General features: G+C 32.5%; 2 protein-coding genes across 2 annotated transcripts; both read right to left on the minus strand.

Moving 5' to 3' along the window:
- Positions 1–2,846: 2,846 nt before the first annotated feature.
- On the minus strand, positions 2,847–7,193 carry LOC146952544 (uncharacterized). Its single transcript, XM_085703025.1, has 5 exons — positions 6,686–7,193; positions 6,483–6,582; positions 5,755–5,854; positions 4,853–4,941; positions 2,847–3,608 (listed from the first exon to the last, which is right to left on the minus strand). The coding sequence occupies exons 1-5, from the start codon at positions 6,858–6,860 to the stop codon at positions 3,275–3,277; spliced, it is 798 nt and encodes a 265-aa protein (XP_085559151.1). The 5' UTR covers positions 6,861–7,193; the 3' UTR covers positions 2,847–3,274.
- Positions 7,194–7,923: 730 nt separating this feature from the next.
- On the minus strand, positions 7,924–12,882 carry LOC146952545 (Nucleotide/sugar transporter family protein). Its single transcript, XM_085703034.1, has 10 exons — positions 12,451–12,882; positions 12,162–12,238; positions 10,811–10,972; positions 10,575–10,708; positions 9,655–9,785; positions 9,512–9,556; positions 9,314–9,411; positions 8,696–8,803; positions 8,481–8,537; positions 7,924–8,391 (listed from the first exon to the last, which is right to left on the minus strand). Exons 1-10 carry the CDS (start codon positions 12,596–12,598, stop codon positions 8,317–8,319), a joined length of 1,035 nt encoding a protein of 344 aa, XP_085559160.1. The 5' UTR covers positions 12,599–12,882; the 3' UTR covers positions 7,924–8,316.
- Positions 12,883–13,340: the final 458 nt, after the last annotated feature.

Below are 13,340 nucleotides of genomic sequence, written 5' to 3' on the forward strand. Positions count from 1 at the left end.
AATCCAATTTTAAGAAAGGAGAGTTTTATTTCATTTTTCATTCAAGGAAAATTGAAAGGGTAATCTGGTAATTTAATTGGATGAGTCTCACTGTTGATGTGACGAGGCTATTCAATTGAGTTGACACGGATGACTTGATGTATGTACAGTTGGACTATTTATTGCAATTTTCCTAAAAAATTTGTGTTAAAAAAAGAGGTTAATTAATTTTCTTAAAAGGTTGATGGATGTTCATTGCAATGAGTGATATTGACACATATATTAAAAAATATAATTAATATTATATTAAAAGAAGAGAGTAGGAGTGATTTTATCTTTTATTAATGATATGAAAAAAGAGATCAAAAGAATAGAAAAAAGAGAAAGTAATGGCGGACGATATATAGAAAAAAAAATCGGTAATTATTGGTATTGTAAAGTGGTATATAATAAAATATAAATATTATTTTTTTCAAAATGACATAATAAAATACTAAAAAAGTAAAATATAAATAGATACATGGCTTGACCAAAAAAAATAAAATAAATGGATACATGTGAAAAAAGATCATCAATATCCTTATAATTTTAGTTCAGTTGAACATTTTTTTTTTAAATCACACGTATTCACCTTACAATGTAAGGGAAATTTCTGATCACTAAACTACACGTGACAAGAAAAATCAACACTTGAAAATATATAGATTTGATTCAAATATTCAAACAGGTGCTCAAAGAAATTGACTTTTATGATACAAAAATTTAATTTGATTGTACCAAAAAAAAAAAAAATAATAATAATAATAATAATAATAATAATAAAATGTAATGTTATAATTTATTTTATAAAATTAGAGGGAGAAGCATCTTTAAAAAAAATAAAAAATAGAGTGAGAAGCAAGTAAACCGAAAACTTTCCGTTCCGTATCAAACTGCGAATGTTCTCTCAAGTCCCTATGCATTTTGTCATGCTACTTAACGTATCTTAATTTACAAGCTTCATCCTAAGTTCTTGTGTTTGAATAGAAAATGATGAATAGAAAATTATGTTTGGTTCAGTTTTAATAAGAATTGATTTTGAATTAACTAATTCTGTAAAATTGATTCTAACTTAAAATGAATTGCGTTTAGATATATTCATGTAAAAATGAATTGAATTATAAATATGTATGTTAGAATCAAATCTAGAATTAAAAGTTATAAATAGTAGCTTCAAGTAGAATTGTTTTTAATTCTCAAAATTGATTTCTAATAAGAAAAATGTCAAACATAACTTTATAGAGTTAAAATTGTTTTTGACACTTGAAAAACACTTCTAGGGCATCTAAAAGTCAAACCAAACACCCTCTAAATTAAATTTTTGAGGGAGTGTAGATATTTGTCAGGTAATATTTCTTTGTAGGTTAATATCAAAATTGCACGGTCGTGGAACAATAATCATATGACAGACACAAATAAATTATAAGAAAATACATAAAAAAAAATCATAAATGTTAAAATAAACTACTATTTTGCACCATTTTGCATAACGTTGGACCAAGAATTATTGTGGTTGGGGTTCATTAACAAATGAAATGTGTGGAAGAAAAAAATTACAAAGATATAACATAAATAGTTCAAATTTAGACTAGATGTGAATTAAACATTTAGTTCAAAATGTTTGATATTTAAATTGTTGGATGGTGTAATAAGAAAAATAGATGAATGTACTCGTGAGCTTAGCTCGGTTGGTAAGGACAATGCATAAAATATGCAAGGTCCGGGGTTCGAACCTCGGCCACCACCAAAAAAAAGAAAAATAGTTGAATGGTAAAAAATAATAGAGCAGTTGGTTTGTTAATTCTAGCCGTTAGAAATATATTTAAAAATTAGAAAAATAAGGAATGTCTATGTTGAACCGTCATATTTTAATTTTACAAATATTTAAATGAAAAATTTCAGAAGAAGGGTGTGGTTGTGCAAAGGAACCAAAAAACATATTTTTTTTTTTTAATCGGCAAATATTATTAAACGCCATCCTCGCAAGATGCAAGGTATGGACGAAACAAGATACAAATGGTGCCGCATATAGACGGTACACCATAACCACCTAAAAACACCCCTGAAGATAAAACCCACCAAAACACGTCACCACCTAAAAACATATTGCTACATATCTTAAACTCAAATTATCCATGTCACTCTGATATGATGTGGATGCTCTAAAGTGTGTCCTGAGGACATTCATTAACATTTCTCTAATATTAAATATAATTGCTATTAGAATTTGTTTATATTTGAATGTAGTAAATATAATTACTTTTTGGTTATATTTAAATCTAGAGGAATACTTTGATTTATGATAACAAATGCATATGCATGTTTTTTGATGGTATGGTTAGTTGTAACTTGCAAACCAAGGAGTCATTTGTAATTGTACCGTTGAGAAGTCAGCAGGTGGAGAGAAAATAATTGATATGCAAGAATATTCATTTCTCCCTTCCACTTTCCCACCATTCCATTCTTTTTTTGGTCGAAAATACACGATACACCATTCTATTCATTTCATTGGCTCTAGACAAGTACTCACCATTTTGAAGACTATTGTAGCATAAGAGATTGCTTGGTAGAGTAGAAGAGAATAGACTCTCACTTTCAAATATGGACTCGTTTTCCATAGCTTTGCATTACGTGCACTTCAAGAATCACATAATTATTGTAGTCAAGAAATTGGTACCAATGAGTCATAAGATCATTCGGCTTACATTATTGAATAGATATGATATAAAATACAAAATCAGATGTATTAAACTATTTTTTTAGAGGTTTGTATTAAACAATTTTATTAGTCAACAACAGTAACATTATCTAGAAACTTGAAAACACAGTTGCAAAAATGCCCAAAGAGTTTATTATAGAACAAGAGCCATAGTAATATCGGTTCAAACGTAGCTTTCCAACATAGCAGCAAAAAATAATCCAACACAATAAAGTATGGTGTATTGATATTCATTTGATGTCACTAGATTCAATTACATCTAGACTCCAAAAGGTATATTTCAACCAACAAAACATCCAACCATACTTCTTTGTACAGATTATCGTGGGACTATTTGAAATGTTGGAAAGCTTAAGTAAATACTTCGTCGAGAAATCCAACTCCAAACCCGTCTGTGTATTGACTAGAATCACTGGATTGAGAATATGCAATATCCACAATAATCCCAATCCAGTATCAATCCAGCCATACAACTTCACATGCACACTTGATTGCATGAGTCAACATCAAGGGGTCACAGAGCCATACCCAATATTATTAATACTGTCTCCATGTAGGATACTGCTGCCTCCTGCCAAAACATACAATCCTTTTGATCTTTCTAAGACCACCAATCAAACACCTAGAAATTGTAGACGGGGAGATCCGGTTTTGAGCTCTAGTTTTTCTCACAACTGCCAGTGGTGTGTATGATAACAGCTCTCCCACAAAGCCAGTGATCTTGTTCTTTCTAACATGCATTTCTTCAATGTGGTGCTTGGTCTCTGCATTCTCCAAGGCTTCCTCATCAGAACAAATGTCATTATCATCATCGTCGTCGTCATCAGCATCACGGTTTTCTTTCTGTTTGCAGTAATTTGCTTGCGATGACCTGCACTTAAAATAATTATACCACCTGACTAGTGATCGGACTTTTTGGCAGAACAATATCATATGCAGGGCATGAGATATTTATCTAAACCGTGTGCATATCAATATTTCTCCTCACCCTTTGAAAGAAAATATTCATTAGTAGTATGATTAGTTACTTGTAGAAAATTAAAAGCTCCAGTTCAGCTTTTAATTTCAAATACATTTAAATTTTGGTCAAAATCGTCTCAACTCTCCATTCATTTTGAATTTAATTCCTATAGAATTTATTTCCAAATTAATCTTAGGAGTTGCAAATATTTTCAGAATAGCCTTTATGGCCATAAACCTGTCCGTTCAGTTTAAGTCTATGTTTGGATTCACGGTGGGGTTGGCAAAATTACGGTGAGCCACCATGATTTTGCAAAAGTTTTCAGAATACCTGCCACTATTTCAAACACGTCTTGTCATGGTGCTTCACATGCAGCCTTTTCTGTGAAACATCTTGAAAGTGCTCCTGGAAGCACTCATTTTTTTATCTGCTATTTTGTTCAGTAGGTTCTCAAATTAACTTTACAAATGTCTAATACGGACTAAAATGGATATATGCATATCAAGAGCATCTGCTGCACCTTACTAAATGATAATTGAAGGAAAGGTAATAATTTGCAATCTATGTTATGATTGTGTTAGAAAATTCTCTATTGTTACAATGACAATTAGGGTTCTAAGATTAAGAAGGAGGAAGATAAGAGAAACTGGTTACTACAAATAAAGATACTTTTTCTTCATTAATTGATTTCTCGCAATTCGCAAAAGAGAAGCTACAACAAATATAGTATGCCTACAACTAATGAAAGGTAACCATCCACGTGTCAGCGTCTTAAGAGTCCTAAGAAAACTCTAAAAACATAAGAATTTAAAATAGCATTAGCAACTAATGGATCAACTATAAAGACTCTGTCAGATTGTACTAAAAGGATGAGGAAAAAATAAATAGTCAAGGAGCAAACTCATACATCCATTTGTATTGAAATCCTATCAAAAATTTTAAATGCTTAAACGAAGATTTGTGAAGATACATCTTTTTTATATCTCTCATCAGTTATATTTGACAAATTTTCTGACATACAAGAACTTCATGAACCAAGGCACAGGAATGACTCTACTAGTGCAACCTGACAAATAGCAAATGGGCTTTCTAAGTCATGCACGCAACAGCTTGATATTTATAATTAACGAAAGAGATCATTCGAAAACTTGTACCTCCTGTGTTGTTTCAAATGGAAAACTCTTTTCTTTGACCGCTTTCTTCGTGCACCACAATTATTTGATGCATGTCGAATGAAATGAAGCTATGCATAACAAAGATAAAAAAAAAATTATAGTGATCATGCTAAAGGTGAAGTAGTTCTAACAATGATGAGATATTACTGAAACCATAAAATGCTAGAAAAGAAAACTTCAAATCTCAAAGGTTATATACCCAAGCCACCAACTAGTTTAGACTTGTGATTTATAAGTACGTTTGCAATGCTAGGAAGATTATCCTCTACCCTGATTAAAGTCAAGTGATTCACAAATTACAACCGGTCTTTGTTTTTCAAAAACATTGATTGCATACAATACAAATGTGCTTTCTTCTCCTATCTACGTGTATTCAGATCATCTTTTGGATAATTAAATACAAATAAATGCAGAGAACTTTCCAAAAGCACTACAAATCATAGTTCTAAAGTGTCGTTCGCGACCGTAATTGAGGCCGCAATATAACTGTGATTATGGTCTCCACAATGGCATTGCAATCGCAATTGCGGTCGCATCAGCAGCAGTTGTCTGTATTTTATTGCAATACACGGGTTCACAGCTTAACCATAACCAACACAACAGTAATTTAAAATCATGCTACAGAAGACTTCTACTTGGGGTATTTCATCCTCACATACTAGTTTCTCCCAATTCCGAAATATACATAAGAACAAATTATAAACCAGAATGTCAGATGTCAAAAAAAACATGTAGGGACTCCAAATTATGAGTTTGAGATTGGATGGTTACAGAAGCACATGGCTTGAGTTCAAATGCAGTAATTTATTTAGCAAAGTATTTAAAAACATAGGGAAGGCTTAAGACCAAACTGGATGTTACAATAGGTTAAAGTTTCAAACCTGGTCACCGTCCTTGACGCCATAATTTTTAAGGTAATCATCCTCTGTAACTAGCTTCTGTCCATCATAACATAAGCAAAACTGCCCCCAAACATGTGGCCTTCACAATCCAAAATTAACTTTTAATTATATATTTACACAAAATTACAAATATATAATCACACAACAGAGTGTGGAAAATTAAACAACTTTTGCTAAAGAAATTTGTCTATAAAATGATGAATTTCACTATTTTAAATAAAGACAAAACTTAGGTCAGTTAGGTGGTATCCTGTTCTCTGTCAAAAAAACATAATACAATATATGGACAAAAAGACTGTCTTATAATGGAATTATTTTTAGTGGAGAACAACACCTACACCCATGTCACCAAAACTTAAGGTAATCTTTGTCCTTTAAATGGTCTAAAAAATGGAACATTGTAATTCCATTATGTTCAATCCCATCAATGGAACACCAAACACATACACAAAATATATTAATCATGACACGTAGACACCGATAATAATTTAAAAAAATTGAAGTGGTCGAATGCAAATTACATATGTCGCTTTACTACGGTATCGGTGTCAAAAACGCCTTCAATGTGAAATGTCAATACTACATAACATAGATCTCCATCCACAAATCTAACCATACCCAATAAAATATCTATGCATTTAAAATTTAATAAAATTCCCTTAAAAAAGCAACAAAAAAAAAAAAAGACATAGTGAGTGAAGAAATACCATGAAATTTTGGCAGGACCATGCTGAGGCATGTAACTAAAAACACCTTCCACAGCATCCTTAAGCTCCGCAATAGTCGCATTCTTCGAAACATGAACATCTGAAAAACACAAAAAACAATTCCATTTTCAACAACATCAACAATAATAACAACAACAAAAAAACATAAACTGCGAAAATGATGATTATATAAAAAAAATTACCAAAAGAAGTTCCGTCTAATTTAAGAACAGAAAGCCTTAACGGTTCGGAAGGAAGCTTCTCGTAGAGCAAACTCTTGGTAGAAAAAATGGGGAGTGGAGAAGAAGAAGATGATGAAAATAGCGTTGCTTTCTTCTTCATGTCCGGCACTATCAATGATAAACTAGTTTCCGCCATAGAAGCTTAGTGGAATGGTGATAAATAAGTGAGAGCGTGATTTAAGAGCGTAACTGAATACGATGATTAAGGGTGACCAAATTAATTTAATTTTAATTAATAAATAATAATAATAAGTTTTTGTTTAAAATAAAAAAGGAATAATTAGAGGACAAAGATACTTGGAAGAAAACAACACGCATGGTTAAAATAAACACATTTTAGGAAGTGTTCTGTTCTGTTCTGTTCTGTTATGTTTGTTTTAGGGAGATTCTCTAGCATAGTTCATAGATATTGCTTGCTTAAGCTGAAAGAAGAGAAAAAGTTTTTTTTGGGAAAGAAAGAATGATTAGACTAAACCGTCAACGGTTACTTTTTGCTTTTTCTGGACTGGGCTTGGTCCTTTCCTTGGGCCTAGCCACTATCAGATTTCAGAAAGGATTTTCTTTTCTCACCTTCAAAGCTTCTCGCGCTCATTTTACTCGTTCGAAATATATATTATGAATCGTATAAACAAGCTTCAGAATATAGTGTAACCTAAAAACACTTAGAACAACGACATCGTGAGAACATGTTCTCTATATTTTATCAGTATAATTCAAAGGGACCGATCAAGTTAGACACTACCTAGGTGAGATATGTTCATGTTAATCGGAAAAGTTTGATTTAGCAAGACATACAAAGAAATCGGGGTGGCGTTGATGAAAAAGTTTGTTTGGCTCATATCTATGATATTGTTGTTGTATTATGTTGTTGTGTTATGTGCAATATCAACCAAGCGTGTGTCAAAATTACACAACTTTTAAAAAGAAATCCATGAAACACTCAATTCCCTCTTTTCGGAACGAATATCCTGTCATTGTCGAAACAGGCTATATATACTTTCCAAAAATTGGATTTTTAAAATGGCATATGCATTACAGAACTGAAAAACTGCTTTTCAGCTAATGCCTTATTATGAACTAACCCAAACGTACACAAGCGAAAAAAATACTCTTCTGTCTTCGATTTAGTAAGTAATAACTCGGACATTCCGTTTGTATAATCATTTGAACAGGTATTCGGAAACCAGAAAGAGAGTGCATGGTTGGGACATCATGAAATCAATTGATAGATTCTCCCCAGAAAATTCTTTCCAAAGATGAATCGTTGTTTGTTAACAGTTTCAAAGAAAGTAATGAACAAGATTCACAATTTGCAATGAGTAAATATACTACAAAATCAAATAATAAAGGTTTTATTACACTAAAGCCATAACAGTAGGACTATACTTCTTCCTAAGAAAATGTCTGTGTCGTCAACTTGTACTATTTAACAAAACTTCCTAAACTTTAGTCGATCACATGTTCCACAGAACCGAGTTTGATCCAGATTCTCAGTTTTTGATGGTTTCATGATGACCACATTTAAATGACTGAATGAAATGGTTTTTCCTCATAGAAAACGACTTCATTTTCGTCTAGAGAACTTGAACAAGTTATTTGCCAATGAGCTTAAAGTAAGCATATAAACCAGATCCAGTGAATCCAAGAAATTGTCCAATTACATTCCACTGAAATCAAATCAACACATTCTCTAATCAGTAAATATAGCTCAACTTGGAATACCAAATCAGTCAGGACAAGAGCAGAGAGTACTCACAAAGTCAAATGGTAGCCCACCAAAAATTATCCAGCCAAATCCAATAGTAAATAGATCCTAGACATCAATACAGTATAATAATTAGAATTCAAGCAACAAAAAAACTGCATTCAGCAACTATGACATCAACTCTAAACATGAAATCATCACAAACATCTCATGTAAATCGTAGGTGCATTATTTAAGCAAGGTAAAGCAACTGCCAGGGAACGAACCTTCATATTACCACAAATTGTCTGTGTTAGAGCTGAATTTAGAGTTGTGTTCAGAAATATACTGTAATTCAAGAAGAATGCCAGTATGCATGAAAAAAGCAAAATAACCTGCCCAAGAAAAAGGGAACAGAAAAATCAGAATAATCATTAAACCACAAAAAGGAGAGGTTTAGGGTTATGACTTATGAGGTTCAACCCCATGTTCCATACATACATATATATTGTACAACAACATGTAAGAAACATACAGTATGCGTAAATTAATGGATAAAGAAAATTATGGTAGAAAACATTGAAATATATTTCTTCTGGTAAACTAATTTAATTTATCAGATAAAACAAATGAAATATACTAGTAATTACATGATTGTTTAACCTACACTTTTTCCAAAGAGAAGTAAAGCCTCTAATTTTATAGTAGCCTCACTGTCACATTGAATAAGCAAAAGAGTTAGAGGGAAGCTTCTAACTATGGATGCCAAACACTTCTTGCATCACAAGCTCCTAGTCCTATTTGCTTTTAACTTTCCAAAATCTAGGTTTTTTAGCCAACTACCAAGAAAGATCCAATTATAGATACCACTACTTATCGAAGATGAAAGGCTAAAGAGGACATACGAGAAAACCGGGTGAAAAGAGATAAGGAAAATCTATTGTTGTCTTCAAGTCTCCGCGAATAAATGTCCAGATGAGTAAAACTGGCCCACAAAGGATACCTATAATACAAAAGATAAGTATTTCAAGTCAGAAACCCTATTACACTAAAAAAGAATATAATAACGTTTAATAAGCCACAATAAAATCTATCAAGCTTACCATTGCACCACATAAGGCCAAAGCTATTAAGCCCACTTGTTTTTCCTGAGAAAAATACATAAAGCCGAATAAATAAGAAAGTGAAGGTTTACCAGGAAACAAGGTATAAAATTCATACGAGAGAGTGAGAATAGGAATACTACCAATGCGGGCTATGGTAGCAAGATATATCGCTGTGGTGACGTTTGCCAAGAAAACAACGGAATATCCATAAGTGTCAAAAGATAAGTCTCGAGCTCCCGCAACAAACGCACCAAACACAATCAAGCCAACACTGATAACAGCCTTATAAATTTCAGTTAAATGAAGGAATCAGGCTTATGCTTATTCAGAAAACAATTTGAACTTAACTTCACTGATTTAAGAATGCAAAGGGGGAACTAACACAAACGATGGTGAACTAGTTATGTTATTCATGATGCAAATGATTGACTTCTTTTAGAAGTTCATATATTGGAACCATCAACAAAGTGTTAATTTCCAATGTACCAATTGCATAAATCATATTGGCTCATTTCTCTATTTCTCAATACAACAACAACAAACAATGTTTTTTCCCATTAGATTGAGCCAACTACATAGATCAGATGATGAGTTTAAGTCGTACAATGAATATTTATCCATTTCCCCTTAAACAACGGAAAAGCATGTTTGTCTTCTAAATAATTAAATTTCAGCACATGGTAAAAATAGGCTACTCATCATCCACGCTTCAAGTCTAAAGGACTCTTATATGAGGGAGCATGTTAAAGATGTAATAAAAGCACTGAGGTGCATCAGTCTAACAGTTTAAGCATTTTGAAATTTTGATTCATGAAGGTCATAATCATCAAGTTGCTAATGACCATTTTCATCCCAGCAACTCAAATTAAATATACCAAAATAAATGATAGAAAAGGTCCAAGGGTCCTTAAATTGCAACCATATCTAAATATTTAACCGCAGTTGAATACTCCCAAGTTCAAACATCAAATTAAACATTTTAGATAAGTGGCTAAAACTATAGGTGTGAACAAATATTTATTTGAACATGCAATGGAGAGAATTGGAGGAAGCAATTTACCTGAAAACGATCGAGTGTGTATACCTCTGCCCCACCAAAACAAACTCTACAAGCATTGTAAATACCACTGTAGTCCTCCTCAAAGTTGTATACATTGGAACATTTACTCCCCGGACAGCCTCCATGGTGACTAGCTAAGGAGAAGTACAAGGGTGAAAAAAAAAATAGTTAAAAAGGAAAGAAAAAAAATTACGAAGAATTTGTCACTGGGAAGAAGGTGGAAGAAAGACTTATACCATGTAAAGTAAATATGCTCCGGCTAAAGGAAAAGTGTGCTTCAACGTCTTGAGTGATACAAATTTTGTTGAATTATCTGATATAAGTAAAGATTCACTTGCTGTAAAATTAATTATCCTCCAGCGCCTCAATATATAAAGAAAAAAACACGAAGAAACCATCTGCATCAAATAGAAGCCTGTTTTAAAATGAATGAAATAGATAAAATGGATCTTCACAACAATAGGTTGTTAATATTAAGGCCTCAGCAGTCAATAGTAAAGATAAAGCTAAGCATCCTAACTCCTAAGCTTTTATAGTCAATATAATTCCTTTCTGTCTCTTCTCAAATGCATGCAATTATAACTCTTTCAAGAAGTCTTGCACTGTTGCTTCCATTAAGTTGACTATTCCCTAATAACTTATTTTGAAGAACTTTACCTCTTAACAATTATACACTCAGCTTAACAGTAAGGAGCATCAAAGTGATAATTGAGTGTCAAAAGAGGAAGATAATGCATGGATATGCCTAAAATTACACTTTGTGTCAAGGGAATCGAGGACTCTTGAGAAATTTTTAAATCAAACAAGTATTAGACATTTGTGTAGGATTAGACTAGAGGAGAAGAAATAAAGGCGGCCATCAACGCATTGGAGAGGGATATGATATATGATGGAACATTATGGTGTCGTTTGATCAATTTAGCCGACGCCAATTAGTGGGATAGGCCTTTGGTTGTTTTTTTTTTTGTTGTTGTATGAATTTTTTTGTTTACCATGTTATACAACATATGTCCGAAATTGTATGTAACACCGACAGTTCAAATTGAAGGCGTGTCTGATTTCTAACATGTAGCAGTGTCGTGTATCTCAGTGTCTGACACACACGACACTCACACATGTGGTTATAAATAATTCACAGTGAAGTGAATGAACATATCATTATAGATGGATCCACATGGATATGTATACAACAACAACCAAGCCTTTTCCCACTAAGTGGGGTCGGCTACATGGATCAAATTATGCCATAATGTTCTATTATAAACCATATTTCGCTCCAACTCATTAATTTCCAAATCTTTCCTAATAGTTTATCTGATAGTTTTTCTAGGTCTTCCTCTGCCTCTAGTGATCTGACGATCCTACATCTAATCTACTCTCCTTACTAGAAAATCTATAGGTCTTCTCTCTGCATGTCCAAACCACCTAAGTCAGCTACATCTTTGTCAAGCATAAATTGCAATGAGCCAATATTACACAGACCATATCAAACATTCCTTTAACTCCACATAACATATAAGAACTAAACGTTGGATATAAAATAACAAGCATGAAATACAAAAAGAAAAGAGTGGTGAAATTACAAACCTGAAGAAGCGTGATTACATTTGCAGATGGAAAGTTATAAGATGAAAGAGCTGCTTTATTGAACATCACCAACAAAACTACAATACACAAACATACACATTATTTCAAATCATTGAGCACTAAAATGAATTACCAAAATTCAAAACCGCATTTCATTTTTTTCACAAAAAAAAACACATTTTTCAAATATAAAATCATAAATTTATTTCCACTTTATGTCTTCTTTTCAAATTTTTCATACAAACATAAAATAAAAACGAAGGAAGTTAGTTAAAAGTTAGTTACCAACCAGCGCAGGACATGTACGAGATGGCAGCGTAAGCACCACGTTTGGTCATAGCGGAGCCTTTGAAAAGCTTGTCGTCGATTTGGTTTTTGGGAGGATCCGATAATGGAAGCATCGGTTTCTCCGAAGAATTCGACGTTTTCAGAGACATGATACGATAATGATGATAATAAGAAGAAGAAAAAATGGTTTTTTTTACGATTAAAGTTGTTGAAATTGAAATCGAAATTGAAGAAGGTGATGGAAGAAGATAAAATAGGGGGTTATATGAGGTTGTAAAATTGAATTGGAAGAGATTTCAGAGACGGCAATGAATTGATGAGAACTCGGAACTTGACCCTGACTGACTGACCTCGTCAACTTGTCTTTCTCCTCCAACCAAACCACCACTATACCTTTTTCTTGTCTTGTTTATTGGAAAAAATGGAACAACTTGGATAACAAAATTCTCTTCAGTTTAATTTATCAAAGGTTCACAATAAAGTGACTAGATTGTATTTATTAAAAAAAGATGGGAAATGTTAAAAGAGTAGTATCTTTGGGGGCATTGGATAAGAGGAAGAAAATATAAATATTTTATTGAAAAATGATGAAAAGTGATTATTAAAATTTTCAAAAGTCAAAATATTGTTGAATCCGATGCAAACATGCTACTTTTGATTTCTTTAACAAGTGTCTTTGGAGAATTTGTTAGCGTAACCCAAAAAATATAGGGTCTCCTTAAATTATACTTCCTCATGTCATTATTATAAGAAACGATTGACTTTTTAAGTTCATTGTGTAAGTGATGAACAGAGGGAGTACACACAAAGGAGAACAACACATGACAAATTTGTTGTTTAAAGAGAACAAGTGATAAACTTTTGTAGTATTGGTTTTTTTTTTTTATCTTA

Source organism: Medicago sativa, chromosome 1 (assembly GCF_051527215.1).
Source record: "Medicago sativa cultivar Bolivia chromosome 1, Bolivia_mono, whole genome shotgun sequence".
NCBI lineage: Eukaryota > Viridiplantae > Streptophyta > Magnoliopsida > Fabales > Fabaceae > Medicago > Medicago sativa.

What these genes read in the sequence shown, in the direction of transcription:
- LOC146952545 (XM_085703034.1), bottom strand. Translation starts at nt 12,598, where the DNA reads ATGTCTCTGAAAACGTCGAATTCTTCGGAGAAACCGATGCTTCCATTA. An exon ending in GAGCATATTTACTTTACATG is followed by an intron (nt 10,709 to 10,810) that starts GTATAAGTCTTT and finishes ACTTCTCCTTAG; the next exon opens with CTAGTCACCATGGAGGCTGT. An exon ending in TGGCCTTATGTGGTGCAATG is followed by an intron (nt 9,412 to 9,511) that starts GTAAGCTTGATA and finishes TTTGTATTATAG; the next exon opens with GTATCCTTTGTGGGCCAGTT.
- LOC146952544 (XM_085703025.1), bottom strand. Translation starts at nt 6,860, where the DNA reads ATGGCGGAAACTAGTTTATCATTGATAGTGCCGGACATGAAGAAGAAA. An exon ending in GGTCCTGCCAAAATTTCATG is followed by an intron (nt 5,855 to 6,482) that starts GTATTTCTTCAC and finishes TGGATTGTGAAG; the next exon opens with GCCACATGTTTGGGGGCAGT. An exon ending in GCGTCAAGGACGGTGACCAG is followed by an intron (nt 4,942 to 5,754) that starts GTTTGAAACTTT and finishes TGTTATGCATAG; the next exon opens with CTTCATTTCATTCGACATGC.